The 15,566-nt window shown below is 46.3% G+C and overlaps 1 protein-coding gene across 3 annotated transcripts in view; it reads right to left on the bottom strand.

Moving 5' to 3' along the window:
- The window catches only part of bmpr1ba (bone morphogenetic protein receptor, type IBa), a 414,749-nt gene that overhangs the window by 23,047 nt on the left and 376,136 nt on the right, over positions 1-15,566 (bottom strand). For all 3 annotated transcript variants that reach the window (XM_080195685.1, XM_080195693.1, XM_080195675.1), the window contains 3 exons: positions 11,903-12,062; positions 11,714-11,816; positions 4,363-4,465 (listed from right to left, as the gene is read on the bottom strand). In XM_080195685.1, the coding sequence (XP_080051811.1) occupies positions 4,363-4,465; positions 11,714-11,816; positions 11,903-12,062 (366 nt within the window). The remainder of the gene's footprint in view (positions 1-4,362; positions 4,466-11,713; positions 11,817-11,902; positions 12,063-15,566) is intronic.

Here is a 15,566-nt window from a genome sequence, read left to right as displayed (position 1 = left end):
ATTATTGCCTGCCCCCTATTAAAAGCTTGAATTATGCTTACACATTTAACTAGACAGAGACTCGCAAGCAAACTTCCAGATCATAATATTTTCTTCAGTATGTTGATTGCAGATGAACACAACTGCTGCAACGTTTGCAGATTTGTTCTTGTTGCATGAACAACAGATTGGGTTATGGACAATTGTTCTAATCAAATTCAACATTATTATACAAACCACACATCCACAATCCCAACGGCTGGCCAACAGCAATTTAACTCTTGGAATAGCATTAAACTTTTAGAAAGTAGGAGCAGGAGTTGGCCATTTGGCCCCTTGAGCCTCAATCTCAATGCCACACTCCACCACTCTTCCTGTACCCTTTGAAAGCTTAATGGGCAACATGGTGGCACAGAGGTTAGCACTGCTGCCTCACAGCGCCAGGGACCTGGATTCAATTCCCAGTTTGGGTCACTACCCATGCACAGTTTGCATGTTCTCCCCGTGTCTGCCTGGGTTTCCTCCAGGTGCTTCAGTTTCCTCCCACAGTCCGAAAGATGCTCTAGTTAAGCGCGTTGACTGTGCTAAATTCTCCCTGCGTACCCGAACAGGCGTCGGAGAGCAGCAGCTAAGAGATTTTCACAGTAACTTCACTGCAATGTTAATGATAGCTGACTTGTGAAATTAATAAATAAAATTCAAACTAATTTCTTTACGATGAGACCTCCTGTCCCTTTCTCGGAAGCTCCACCTTTCAAGAATGCCGGCCAATTCGATGAGCAGAGCTGGCGCCACCAGTTGGCAATGTTAGTTGGCACAGGGACTACAGACAGTGCCACCTGTGTCCAGGTAAATCCAGGGTCAGGTGGGACGTCGGGTTCAAGAGGCTGAGGAAGGATTGTGAAATGGGAGATGACCCTGGTAAGGGAGAATGGTAAGGGAGGGCCACCAATGTATCCAACAAGGATGACACCCCTTGCCCAATACCAGCCAGTGCAGCTGAATCTTTAAGGCTTCCCACATGGCATTGGGCAACACCTGGTCATGGGTAAAATGCTGACAAGATTAGAATGAGACTTGGACAATCTTTCATAGAATCCCTACAGTTCAGATAAAGGCGATTTGGCCCATTGAGTCTGCACCAACCACAATCCCACTCCAGGCCTTATCCCTGTAACCTCACACATTTACTTCGCTAATCCCCCACACTAATGAGCAATTTAGCATGGCCAATCAACCTAACCCACACATCTTTGGCCAATCAGCCTAACCCGCACTGTGGGAGCAACCGGAGGAAACCCACGCAGACACAGGGAGAACGTGCACGCTCCATACAGACAGTGACCTGAGGCTGGAATTGAACCCGGGTCCTTGGCGCTGTGAGGCAGCAGTGCTAACCACTGTGCCAGCTTTTCACAGTTGAACACGCTGAGACATATCTTAACAACTCCACTCTGATTGGCATGGTCGCAAGACAAGTTTAGATAAATTTGTCTAAAGCAGATCAAAGGCTGTAGAATTTCAACTATTCGTAGGCATTGTTCTGTGGGATTTTTCTATTCTTTTCAATGGGAACGGCTGATAACTTTAGCACAAATAAAATGCTGTGTTGTCCGACTTTGACTCATCAAAGTTTCATTGTGTAATCTTCTCTGGTGTGAATGGACTGCCTGTGCAGTGAGAACAGTTGCCCACATTAAGGATTTAACACACTAAATTTTGGAATGCGAAGTTGTTTTGTGGCACGGAATGGATATGGGATATTCCTCTAGAATGCATGCTGCGTTGGCTAATAAAAATAAAACCTTATTTTTACAACAGGTGCTGGGGTTTGTACTTTAGCAATCAGCACCAAAGCTGACTTAGCGCAAAAATTTCAGGGAATAAAACTGAAAGAGTTGCATTTATGTAGCACTTCTCACAATCACTGGACATCTCAAACCGCTTCACAGCTGCAGAATTACTTTACGTTGTAACGTAAGAAATTTACTGCAAGCTGTTACCGACAGGCAGGAGAGAGAATTGTCACCATAATTTCTTTTGCTTATTCTCCAGAATCAGTGTTTCCAGAGCAGTGTTTCTTAATCGCTGAATATGGGGTCAATTTGAATAACTAGCAGCAAGCTTCCGTGGGTTTAAATAAAAGTGGATTATTTATTCATGCATTCACTCCTGAAATTCAATCCTACATCACTCATTTGGCACTTTCACACACGTTAAACAGTAGTGTTAAGGATAACAGTACACTTTTCAAGTCATAAGCAAGCAACTTGCTCAGAATTGAAGTGTTGCATGTGTTGGAGGCACAGCACTAAAGTGGCCAGTTTCTGCCATCTGACCATCTCATCAATAGTTCTATTGTCCATCCAGAATTACTTGAAGGTCAAAGTCATTGGAGATGGATGTTTGCCATTCACACCTACTTATGATTAATTGGTTTCCTCATTTATATTTTGCTAAGTACTGAGCTTGGAGTTGATGGGAATTAGAAGTAAATATTGTTTGAGTTTTTGGAAAGTCCATAAACAATTTGAATTCCACAAATGGTTTAACCTCGGTACGTTCATTCATGGGTGGCATTCCACGCAAGGACATTTGACTCGGAATTTTCTGGGGAATTGAGATACCTCTGACTTTATGCATGAATTGCCAAAGTCAACCGACCCTCAGCAGTCGTCTCAGCAGCCAATTCACAGGAAAAGGCAGTTCTGGAAAATTCTATACTGCATATGTTTAAAGTAATAAATGTGACCTGCCTTTACTGGGCATGACAAAGGAGACAATATTCAAAGGAACGGGATTTATTTTGGGAGGAGAGTTTAACTTCCCTGCAGGGACAGTAAAGCTGATTGAGGCAAAATACCATCCACTTCCATCCCTTATCAATCAATCAATCAGTGAAAACCAAGCTGATTGGGGGAGGTGGTGGGGGAGGTGGGGAGGGGGGGGGCGCAGGATCTATAAAGACCACCACTCACACCAAAATATTTAGGATCTTAATCATTCCTTATAAAGAGTAGTTAACTTTGAAATCCCTCTGAGTTCTCAAGGAACACTGCACAGGTCAGAAATTTTAATTAAGTGTGATCGTGGATTAAATGGCCCCAAAACGCCAATGATAATCAGACAGAAGATGTGCTTTGAAATGAGCCTGGAATGCTTTAATAGTTGCTTCACTGTTCACACACACACACACACACACACACACACACACACACACACAGACAAATGCACATGCAAATACAGGCACAAGCACACAGACACGCACACGTATACACACACACAGGCACAAACACACAAATGCACATGCGCACACAGACACATGTCTGCAGTGCACGTAACTCTGCATTCTTGGTGCTTTGCCTCATGGAAGGTATTTTTTATTCTTTGTGAGGAATTAAGTGTAAGAGCTCTGCACAATGTCTCGAGAGCGCTAGGGGTGAAGGCAACTCATAAAATTTTACAGTCCACATTCAGAGTGATGAGGACCTGTGATCCAGTATGCGATTTATTTTACAAATGAATCACCTCATTTGAGCCCAGCTGAACCTTAGTGGGTTATCTCACCCACACCTGTACACCTACCGGGGTCCCGGGCTCCCTTCAGCAGAGTCCTGACCAGGTAACCAACCCCAGACGCTCAGGTACAGCCTTTCAATGGTTTTAGCGTTTAGAGAGAGAGACAAACTGTTTCCTTTGGGGCAACCAAGGAAAAGGGTGTGTAAAGGTTGAGATTTCAGCTTGGGGAGATCTAAAGAAACACTCTTTCAATAAAATATCCATAATTTGGTCATTATCATAAATCTGTGGAAAGTTGCTGTCCACCAATCAACTGCTGTCTTTACAACAGTGAGCACACTTCAAAAGTATTTCATTGGCTATAGGAACGCTTTGTGGTTGTGGAAGGTGCTATAAAAACACAAGTCTCTCTTTATCATAGAATAGAATCCAAACAGCGCAGAAGGGGGCCATTCAGCCCACTGTGTCTTGCACTGACAACAATCCCACCCATATTCCCACATATTCACCCTGCCAATCTCCCTGACACTAAGGGGCAAATTCAGCATGGCCAATGCACCTAACCTGCACATCTTTGGGCTGAGGGGGGAAACCGGATCCCCCGGAGGAAACCCACGCAGACACGGGGAGAACGTGCAAACTCCACACAGACAGTGACCCGAGGCCAGAATCGAAACCAGATCCCTGGCGCTGTGAGACAGCAGTGCCAACCACTGCGCCACCCTGAGATTTACAGTCAAGATCTTCCATTTACACTGAATATGACATTGCTCAAAATGCTGATTATTAACACAGAGTTGGGAGTCACTGCCCCCAGCCCCCGACCCCCCACCCATTTTCTTTCAATCTGTAACCTTGCGTTACCTCTCATGTCTTGGGGCGGCAATGTTGGATGAAGGTCTCGGTTGCAGAAGTCTCGATCCGTGCAGCATTCAATGGCTCTTCGCTGAGACGACTTTGGAGTATCCTCGAGAAAGAACGAGAAAGGAGACGTGGATTAAAACGGGTGATCCGGGCTGTCATTAAGATCTCATTCTTTAAATTTATATCCTTAAAGGAGGAGTCTGTTTCTCCTTCTTCACTTTACGTCTCTCTGAATCGTCCAGCCTTTCCACGTGTTAACTTGCCATTCCAGTCACACTTTCAGAAGGTGACAGAATGGAGGAAAACCATATACTTTCCAGGAGGGAAGAACGAAGGTGGGGGCAAGGGGTGGTGGTGGTGGGGGGAGAGGCGGGGAAATGTTGGCGGGCCATCATTTTGGATGCCCTTCCATATTTCCTGGCTTCTGAAACAAGAACATGTGGGAAATCGCCAATCTGTTCATTGTAAATGCAACGATCGCTTTGCAACACTGGGTGTGCAATATTTGAACGGGAATATGTTTGAGAGAAGCCAAATATTGCATCAGTGTGAGAAACTGGGGAATAGAGCATGGGTTGACTTTCTTTGATCTTTCATGGCAAGGCCAGCATTTATTGTCCATTCCGAATTGCCTCTGAAGCCTTGCTCGACCAGTTCAGAGGGCGATTAAGAGTCAAGAGTCATAGAATCATAGATTCCTACAGTCCAGCAGGAGGCCATTCGGCCCATTGAGTCTGCACCGACCACAATCCCACCCAGGCCCTATCCCCATAACCCCAGACATTTACCCTGGCTAATCCCCCTGACATTAAGGGGTAAGTTAGCATGGCCAATCCACCTAACCTGCGCATCTTTGGACGTTGCTGCGGCTCTGGAATGACATGGGGTGGGACTGGATAGGGAGTGCAGATTTCCTTCCCTAAAGCGACTATAGTGAACCAGATGAATTTTTTGTTTCAACAACTGTTTCACAGTCACCATTCGATTAGCATTTTATTATCAAATTATTATGAACTTAAATTTCTCCAGCTGTCAAATCTACATCATTAAATCATGGAATCATAAAATCCTGACAGTGCAGAGGGAGGCCATTCAGCCCGTCGGGTGCGCGCTGACTCTCTGACAGAGTATCTAACGCAGGCCCTCTGTCCCACCCTATCTCCATAACCCCGTATCCCCAGGATATGAACCTGGCCTCTGGATTACTAGTTCAGTAAGATTACCATTACACCAACATCTTTCCAATTTCCCGCTGGGATTTGCCATCCATGTAAATAGATGGAGGTATTGGATGTGCTCTATTAGAAACTTGGAATTCTTCATGCTCAATGTATTTCTCTTTCCTGATGCATAAAGTCCAACAAGTTTATTTGGAATCACGAGTTTCTGGAGCGCTGCTCCTTCATCAAATGAGTCTCTGATGATGGAGCAGTGCTCCGAAAGCTCGTGATTCCAAATAAACCTGTTGGACTTTATCCTGGTGTTGTGAGATTTCTTACTGTGCCCACCCCAGTCCAACGCCGGCATCTCTACATCCTGATGCATAAAGCCAGAGAACTAAAGTGAAAGAGAACCACCAACACCAACTTTTACATTTGCGTGCCTGCACATATTTATGTAATTGAAAAAGGACAAGTTAAATCTAGCCAAATTCCAATAAGGAGACAAAGAACTTTGCCTTATCATTCAGATGCTCCAAATGGCTTGAGCTTTTGTTAAAATGTAAACAATCTGCTTTGCAGACGCTTGGATGCAAGCTTTTTGTGATCTCACAGGAACACTGGAAACAGTTTTGCTGGGTATCCCAGCTTAGAATGTTAAAATGTTAGTTGGGAAGCTCTGAGTCAGAAGGTGGGGGTTCAAGATCCACTCCAGGGTTTGAGCGCCAATATCTAGGCTGTCCCTCCAGAGCAGTACTGAGGGGGTATTTCACTGCCAATGATGCCATCTTTGGGATAAGGTGTGAAACCAAGACCCCGTCTGCTCGCCAGGTGGACAGAAAAAAAATTCCTTGGCGCCAGTTGGAAAAGGAGTAGGGGAGTTATCTCCAGTGTCCTGGCCAATATTTATCTCTCAATCAACAGTACACCAGCAAGTTATCTGGTCATTATCATATCGCTGCTTTATGGAAGAGGCTGACTGCAAATTAGCTGTTGTGTTTACATTATAACAATGACTACACTTCAAAAATGCTTCACTGTATGCCAGGATGCTTTGCGGTTCTTAAAGGTCTTTCCTCTTCATTCAACGTTAAGAAATTTCATTATCACTGATCCGGTTAAAGATGCTGGTTAAAGAAGTGTGGTGGAGGACATGCTCCTGTCCATATCAACAGGGATGAAGTGAAAATGGTCGAGAGCTTCAAGTTTCCAGGTGTCCAGATCACAAACAACCTGTCCTGGTCTCTCGATGCCGACACAATAATTAAGAAAGTCCACCAACGCCTCTAGGAGGCTAAGGAAATTTGGCATGTCAGCTACAACTCTCACCAACTTTTACAGAGGCACTATAGAAGGCATTCTTTCTGGTTGTATCACATCTTGGTATGGTTCCTGCTCTGCCCAAGACCACAAGAAACTGCAACGGGTTGTGAAAGAAGCCCAGCTCATCACACAAAAAAACAGCCTCCCATCCACTGACTTTGTCTACACTTTCTGCTACTTTGGAAAAGCAACCAGCATAATCAAGGATCCCAAATACTCCAGACATTCTCTCTTCCATCTTTTTCTGCTGGGAAAAGGATGCAGAAGTCTAATGTCAAGTACGAACTGACTCAAGAAAAGCTTCTTCCCTGCTGCCATCAGTCTTTTGAATGCCTTTACCAAATATTAAGTTGATCTTTCTCTACACCCTAGCTATGACTGTAACACTACATTCTGCACCATCTCCTTTCCTTCTCTATGAACATTATGCTTTGTTTGTGCAGCAGACAAGAAACAATACGTTTCACTGTATACTAATGCACATAACAATAATAAATTAAATCAAACCAGCTCATCTGACTGAAGGGTGAGGTTTCTGTAGGATGGTCCCCACACAATCAGTGGAATATTAACCAGTCCAAATTTAAGACTGGAGTCATTTTTTTATTCATTTGTGGGACACGGGTGTCGCTGGTTGGCCAACATTTATTGCCCATCCCCTAGTTGCTTTGAGAAGGTGGTGGTGGTGAGCTGCCTTCTTGAATCGCTGCAGCCCATAATCTGTGGGTTGACGCACAATGCCATTAGGGAGGGAATTCCAGGATTTTGACTCCAAAGGAACGGTAATATATTTCCAAGTCAGGATGGTGAGTAGCTTGGAGGAGTGGTGTTCCCCTTGTCCTTATCCTTCTGGGTGGAAGTGGTCATGGGTTTGGAAGGTGCTGTCTAAGGATCTTTGGTGAATTGCTGCAGTGCATCTTGTAGATGGTACACATGGCTGCTACTGAGCGTCGATGGTAGAGGGAGTCGATATGTGTAGATGTTTATTTACTGAAGAAACACCCAGTTCGTGTCACTGGAAGCATGCCGTCTCTGTGGGTGGGTCATGAAGTGGTTACTCCATGGGGGTTGCTGTGACATTGGTGCCGAGCGTGAGTGCCAGTACTCATTAGGCTCACATTTTCATTAAGAGTAGTAGATGTTGCATTGTAGCAGTGTGCCCGCGACCATTAGCTTTGATGCATTAACAAGCTTTGTTTTGTGGCTCGCAGTAATCAGTGCGGACCTGCAGGCTCCCTTCGAGTGCCACACTAGTCGGAGTGCAGGGTGAGCCGAGGCTGGGTATTTCCCTTCTGAAAAGCAGCAGCCTGCATTCCGTCGGGACACAGCAAGACCCTGAAACAAGGAGCCTCCACCAGTAAAATAGTGACGAGATGGAAAAACACCTCCTTTGTCCGAGGCTGGCTACTTTATTTATGGGTCAAATAAAATGGCTATTTGACCCAAGGAAGGTCAAACAGTAAACTGCAATAAATTACCAGCCCTGACAGTTTCACCCTCGGGGTGGGCTGCACTGTAGAACGAACCTGCCCCTCCCCACAAGAGGGGCATTATGTCGTACGCAGGGAATCTGTGCAGTTTACATCACTGGTTTGAGTATAGTCATTACATATGCACATAATTACAGTCCATAACTTGGAGCTGAAATCCTTTCCTGTTTAGTGTCGTGATTTATATGCGAAGGCAAATCATTGTGAACTCTGGTTCCAATAAGTGGAGATCAGATTGATTACACCTGTCCGTGTGAAATGGGAGTTTTATGAGTTTGCGGTACCACTTGTTTACACTGCGCCAGTTCCACACCACAGCCCACCCACAAGATTAAGTGCTCTGAAATGCTCTGGTTCCAAGGCCCGGGAGGTGCTGTAGGTTGGGGGAATCAGGCACAATGCAATCCTCAACGCTGAATGTGTGGTGAACAGCTCTCTGCAAAGGTTATAGAATCCCTACAGTGCAGAAGGAGGCCATTTGGCCCATCGAGTTTGCACCACCCTCCCAGACCCTATTCCCATAACCCCACATATTTACCCTAGTCAGTCCCCCTGACAGTGGAGTCAATTTATCTTGGCCAATCAGCCAAACTCACACATCTTTGGAGTATGGAAGGAAACTGGAGCAACATGCAGACATGGGGAGAATGCGCAGGCTCCGCACAGACAGTGACCCAAGCTGGGAATCGAACTCGGTCCCTGGTGCTGTGAGACAGCGGTGCTAACCACTGTGCCACCGTGCTGCCCAATAATGATGTTCTGTCTATAGGGCTGAGTGTTGTCTCCCTATTGGGCTGTCTATGCCGCTGTGAATGATTTCAGATCACTTTAACACGTTAATAATTGTTGGTTCTCTGGGGAACGCCAAATCCAGTTTAATCACCTGGATTAGTTCTGATCACAGGATATCTGGAGAATATCCAGGGTATTTTCTGCCTTTTTTCACTTGTCTCCCAGGATTTTACGCGGGATGGGATTGTACACTAGTGGAATTTTAGGGTCCAGCCGAAGTCAGTGGAGTTGGAATATTTCGCCCCATTTCACTGCTCTACCACCAGAGATTCTGAAATTCTCTCTGTGGCACCCTGGGGAATTATGTCTCACCACAATTCTCCAGTCATCACAGGGTGTAGTTTTAGGGCAGTTGATCTCTTGCTGCCCTCCAATCTAAATGCTATTGAGCACTTGATGTAGTCCAATCACAAACTAGGAGTGCTGCACTGTCAGAGGGTCAGTGCTGAGGGAGCGCCGCACTGTCACAGGGTCAGTGCTGAGGGAGCGCCGCACTGTCAGAGGGTCAGTGCCGAGGGAGCGCCGCACTGTCAGAGGGTCAGTGCCGAGGGAGCGCCGCACTGTCAGAGGGTCAGTGCCGAGGGAGCGCCGCACTGTCAGAGGGTCAGTGCCGAGGGAGCGCCGCACTGTCAGAGGGTCAGTGCCGAGGGAGCGCCGCACTGTCAGAGGGTCAGTGCCGAGGGAGCGCCGCACTGTCAGAGGGTCAGTGCCGAGGGAGCGCCGCACTGTCAGAGGGTCAGTGCCGAGGGAGCGCCGCACTGTCAGAGGGTCAGTGCCGAGGGAGCGCCGCACTGTCAGAGGGTCAGTGCCGAGGGAGCGCCGCACTGTCAGAGGGTCAGTGCCGAGGGAGCGCCGCACTGTCAGAGGGTCAGTGCTGAGGGAGTGCCGCACTGTCAGAGGGTCAGTGCTGAGGGAGTGCCGCACTGTCAGAGGGTCAGTGCTGAGGGAGCGCCGCACTGTCAGAGGGTCAGTGCTGAGGGAGTGCTGCACTGTTTGATATGCTGTCTTTCTTAAAGAGATAAACTCGGTCCCATGCACACTCTTAAGTGGACATGAAAGATTCCACGGTCCACACAGGCAGGAGTGTTCCCTTGTTGACAAACCCTCAACTCACATCACTAAGGGAATAGATTACCCAATTATTGTCACATTGCTGTTTGTGAGAGTTTTACGCCAATATTGGTTGCTGTGTTGTCTACACTACAACAGTGGCAATACTTCAGAAAGTACCACATGTTCTAAGATCGTGAGATACATTATTTAAATTTCCTTATGTTTAACGCAACCTAAATCTGGGTTCCAGGGCAAACCGGTGCTAACGTGCTGGAGCAACACTGCCAGGAACAATCCAGTGAGGCCCCAACCTTTCACTTAAATTAGTGTTGGTGCATTGTCGCAACTTCCTCACACAGCTGTTAAACGTGCAGGTGGAGCTCACAGCACAGAACGGTATGGTAGCACAGTGGTTAGCACTGCTGCTCCACAGCTCCAGGGACCTGGGTTCAATTCCCAGCTTGGGTCACTGTCTGTGTAGAGTTTGCACATTCTCCTCGTGTCTGCGTGGGTTTCCTCGCACAGTCCAAAAATGTGCTGGTTAGGTTGACTGGCCGTGCTAAATTGACCGTAGATGCATAGGTTAGAGGATTAGTGGGTAAAATATGTAGGGATATGGGGGTAGGGCCTGGATGGGATTGTGGTCAGTACAGACTCGATGGGCCGAATGGCCTCTTTCTGCACTGTAGGGTTCTATGATAGAAACAAGCCATTCAGTCCAACTGGTTCATGCTGGTGTTTATGCTCCACATGAGCCTCCATCAACACTGTCTCTCCATCTAACCCTCAATGGGTTTTGATCAAAATGAATGATAACAAACTATCACAGATGGGTATAACCTTACACTGTTTACTGCCCTTGCCCTTACATTGGTGCCCAAACATGAGACCAAAGCATTAATCTGGAACCAATTAGGAACCCTCCTACCTTCGCCTAATGAGAAATGTAATTGGATATGGTAGCAACTCTAACGATATGATTACATTAATTTCTGGGCCAGATTTAAAACGGTGCTTAATCAGTGCGTCAGCCAAGTCTCATTGATTAGTGTACGAATCACAGAATAGAATCATAGAATCCCTACAGTGCAAAGGAGGCCATTCGGCCCATCGGGTCTGCACCGACCACAATCCACCACAGGCCCTATCCCCATAACTCCATGCGTTTACCCTAGTTAGTCCCCCTGACATTAAGAGGCAATTTAGCATGGCCAATATATCACACATCTTTGGACTGTGGGAGGAAACCGGAGCACCCAAAGGAAACTCACACAAAAATGGGAAGAATGTGTAAACTCCACACAGACATTCCGAGGCTGGAATTGGATCTGGGTCCCTGGTGCTGTGAGGCAGCGGTGCTAACCACTGAGCCACAGTGCCACATATGAATTAATGATGCCGCAGCAATTGTTAATTCTAAATGAATGGGATCTTCACAATATTGGATTTGAGTTTCCTCTGCAGTCGGAAAAAATGCTCTTCATTCTTCAGACACCCACTAAGAGCAGATCCTACTCAGCTTAAACTACTTACCCGACACTGAAAATCTGAACCCTCCTTGCCCAGGCACCCTGACGTGATGACATGTCCTCCAGAGTCACCTTCCTCCATTATAGTGAAACAATAGCCATCCGTTCTGAGGACACAAATTGAATCTCAGTCAGCCCATTGCAATCTCTCCGCCATGAAAGCGGCAACGAGGCACGGGACGTGTTAACTTACTTGCAGGTGTTGTTAACTGACTCCTCGGGGCAATGATGGTGACAGTGGCACCACAGGTCCCTCTGAGGAGGTGTAGACATGGTACTGTCAACGTATCCCTTCTTGTTGTCTGCGCTCAACTTCCCTGTGCTCCGTAGCAGCATGTTATCCAGCCGGTTACCTGGAAACAGAGTTTAAATCATTAGGCTGGTGAAATAAGGCGGGCAGAGATCAGAGCAGTTAAAAAATCCTCTCTCAGGAAAAGCAGAGTCCATAGGCCTGAAGAATATCTTACTGTCAGAGATTTGAGAAACAGTAGTACTTGCATCTGAAGCTCAGAGGGCATCATCACAAACCACACTGTCTGACTTCAGTATGTGATTTGGTTGACACATCAGTGGGGCATTGAGGGGGTGCAGCACAGTCAGAGGTACTGTCTATCAGGTGACAGGTAAAATTGACCTGCCTTTAGGGTATATTCTTTTTAATTTATCTGTGGGACATGGGCATCGCTGGCCAGCCAGCATTTATTACCCATCCCTAGTTCCTATTGTTCAGAGGGCAGATGACAGTCAACCACATTGCTATGGATCTGGAGTCACATGTAGGCCAGATCAGGTAAGGACAGCAGATTTCCTTCCCTAAAGGACATTAGTGAACCAGCACTAATCCAACAGTCAACAATGGTTTCATGGTCATCAGTAGGTTTTTAATTCCAGTTTCTTTTTATTGAATTCAAATTCCACCATCTGCCACGATGGGACTCGAACCCAGGTCTCCAGAACATTAGCTGAGTTCCTGGATTAATAATCTAGCGATAATATCACTAGGCCATCGCCCCACCCACCTCCCACTCCTGTAAATGTGATCACTCCACCGTTGGAAGCCATGCCTTCAACTGCCGAAGTTGCAAACTCTGGGAAATCCCTCCTTGAACCTCCCCGTCCCTCTACCTGAAGTTCATCTTTTAAGACACTCGTTAGAGCCTACCATTTCGGTCAGCCATTTGTTCACCTGCCCTAATGTCTACTGACATGTCTCAGTGTCAGATTTTTTTTTATGATGCCCACGTAAAACACCTTGGGGTATTTTGTTATGTTAAAGGTGCTATCGAACTGAAAGTTGCATTTGTTTAGCCTCCGAGTCAATGTGAGCAACAATGTTTGAGATCTTTTGCGCTTAGACTGTTTTACGGTCTCCAATCTTTGGAACATCATGCTAGCCTAATTTCTGTGGAAATTAAATATTAGCCACACCGTAACAACACAAATAAAGAGGTTGGCCATGTACTAATGGAAATTGGGTATATTCAACTCCCAAAGAAAAGACATCAAACATTTGCAACCACAGTAAAAAGTCTCACAACACCAGGTTAAAGTTCAACAAGTTTATTTGGTAGCACAAGTTTTTCGAGTGCTCACACCTGATGAAGGAACAGTGCTCCGAAAGCTCGTGCTATCACATTAAACCTGTTGGACTTTAACCTGATGTTGTGAGACTTCTTACTGTGTCCAACCCAGTCCATCACTGGCATCTCCACATCATTTGCAACCATGACCATCAAGAAGTCATCAAAATTGTGGGTGCGATTTGACCAGCCGTTCACACCTCGCTCTCACTGCAGCAAGATCGGAGAATTTGGTACCCAGCCAAATCTCCGTTCGCTGCAGCAGGATGGGAAAATCCCATTAGCATGAACCACTGCAACACTGTCGCTGTCAATTTGACAGGAAAAATAGGATATTAGAGAGAGCTAAAAGAACCAATCTCGGTTCATAAAAATTTTTATTCTCAGAAAAGTTTAAAAAGACTGATCTATTGTGAAGCGGCAAGGCAGCACAGTGGTTAGCACTGCTGCTTCACAGCGCCAAGGTCCCAGGTTCAATTCCAACCTTGGGTCACTGCAGGTATGGAGTTTGCACATTCTCCCCATGTCTGCATGGGTTTCCTCCGGGTGCTCTGGTTTCCTCCCACAGTATGAAAGATGTGCTGGTCAGGTTGATTGGCCATGCTAAATTGTCAGGGGAATGAAGGGTAAATGTGTGGGGATACAGGAATGGGGCCTGGATGGGATTGTGTTGGTGCAGACTCGATGGGCCAAATGGCCTCCTTCTGCACTGTAGGATTCTATGACATTCATTTTAACTTGAGGAGCGCCTTTATAGAGGTACATAATATAATTAAAGGATTAACTTGCGTTCCTGTTGATAGTCTGGGTGAAGACCATGGGTCAGGTTTATAAGTTCTACAAGTGTAGGTGAGGTGGTTCTCCTTTTCTTCATGCCTATTAGACTTTCTGAATGAGTTACTGGCCTGTACAGTGAGTGATAACTCTGCAAAGTCTTGCAAATAAAGGAGAGCGCTGGACTAGTTTGTGGCTGTGGTGAAGATCTTGGGTGGAATTTTCCCAACTGGCCCACCACAGGAATCGTAACAGGCGGAGCAGGACCATGCAAAGGTCCACTGAGCTCGGGCAATGAGGAAGGGCCGCCCTGGGCGAGAAGGTCAGAGGATGATTGGCATCAGTGGAACTCTGCTTGAGAAAGGAGAAGACAACCTCAGATATCGGAGGAGAGGAAAGGACAGTGTTGTTGTGGATGATCTTGTGTGGGGCCGGGGGGTTTTTCCGGTCTTGGGGCGAGCACGACCGGGAAATCCTACCCCTTGTCTTTTTAAAGTTGAGTGGGATATCAGTACGGTCTGTTATTGGGCTTTTGGACCAGTTTCCAACAGCCTAAGGCATCGGAAAGTTATCTTCCAGGTTTCTGATTTTCTCATAACTGGCTGTGGGGTTTTCATTGTGTGTTTCTTGTCTCTCTCTCTCTGGAGAGAGGCCTCTTCTGCTTCTATTTTCGGTGTTTCTATAAGGCAGGATATTGATTTTGATGATCAGCCATGATCAAAATGAATAGCAGAGCAGGCTGGAAGGACCTACTCCAAGTTTCCATGGTTTTATTCAACCATAGAATCACTACAATGAAGAAGGAAGTCCATCAAGGGTGCACCAACCACAATCCCACCCAGGCCAAAGGAAACCCACACAGACACGGGGAGAATGTGCAAACTCCACACTGACAGTGACCCGAGGCCAGAATCGAACCCAGGTCCCTGGTGCTGTGAGCAGCACCGTGCCGTTATCTGCTTGCAAGGGACGGGGATTGATAGACCATTAGCCACCTGCCACATTAGTGCCGTCACCCTGGTGTAGCGTGAGCTTGTGGTAAGAAGTTTGAAGTTTTAAGTGGTGCTGCCACAATCTATGCTTGAACTGAGCACATGGTGGGACTTGGAAGCCACATCACGCAGGACACTGAGCATGTGATGACATCCTCAATCTCAACACTGAACATATGGTGAGGTCAGGTGACTGCCTTGTGTTCGTGCGTCAGATTGTCTGAATTCCTAGCTGGCTAGCAATCAGTTTGAACTCAGACTGATGCACAATGTTTTGCTAATTGATATTAAGCGTTATCATGTACTAAGTCACTACGGCATTATGGGGAAGGTCAAATTGCACAACCATGTCTATTGCAGCAACACCTGCTTCCCGGGACCAATTACTGTAACTTCTAAAGCACATGTTCCAGGAACTGAGTCTATTCATAAACCTTGAACTTCCCGCCCCCAAACAACATCATCCACAACAACACTGTCCTTTCCTCTCCTCCGATATCCGAGGTTGTCA

Source organism: Carcharhinus amblyrhynchos, chromosome 1 (genome assembly GCF_965287045.1).
Source record: "Carcharhinus amblyrhynchos chromosome 1, sCarAmb.v2.hapA, whole genome shotgun sequence".
Taxonomy (NCBI): domain Eukaryota; kingdom Metazoa; phylum Chordata; class Chondrichthyes; order Carcharhiniformes; family Carcharhinidae; genus Carcharhinus; species Carcharhinus amblyrhynchos.
This window is presented reverse-complemented; position numbering and strand designations above follow the sequence as displayed.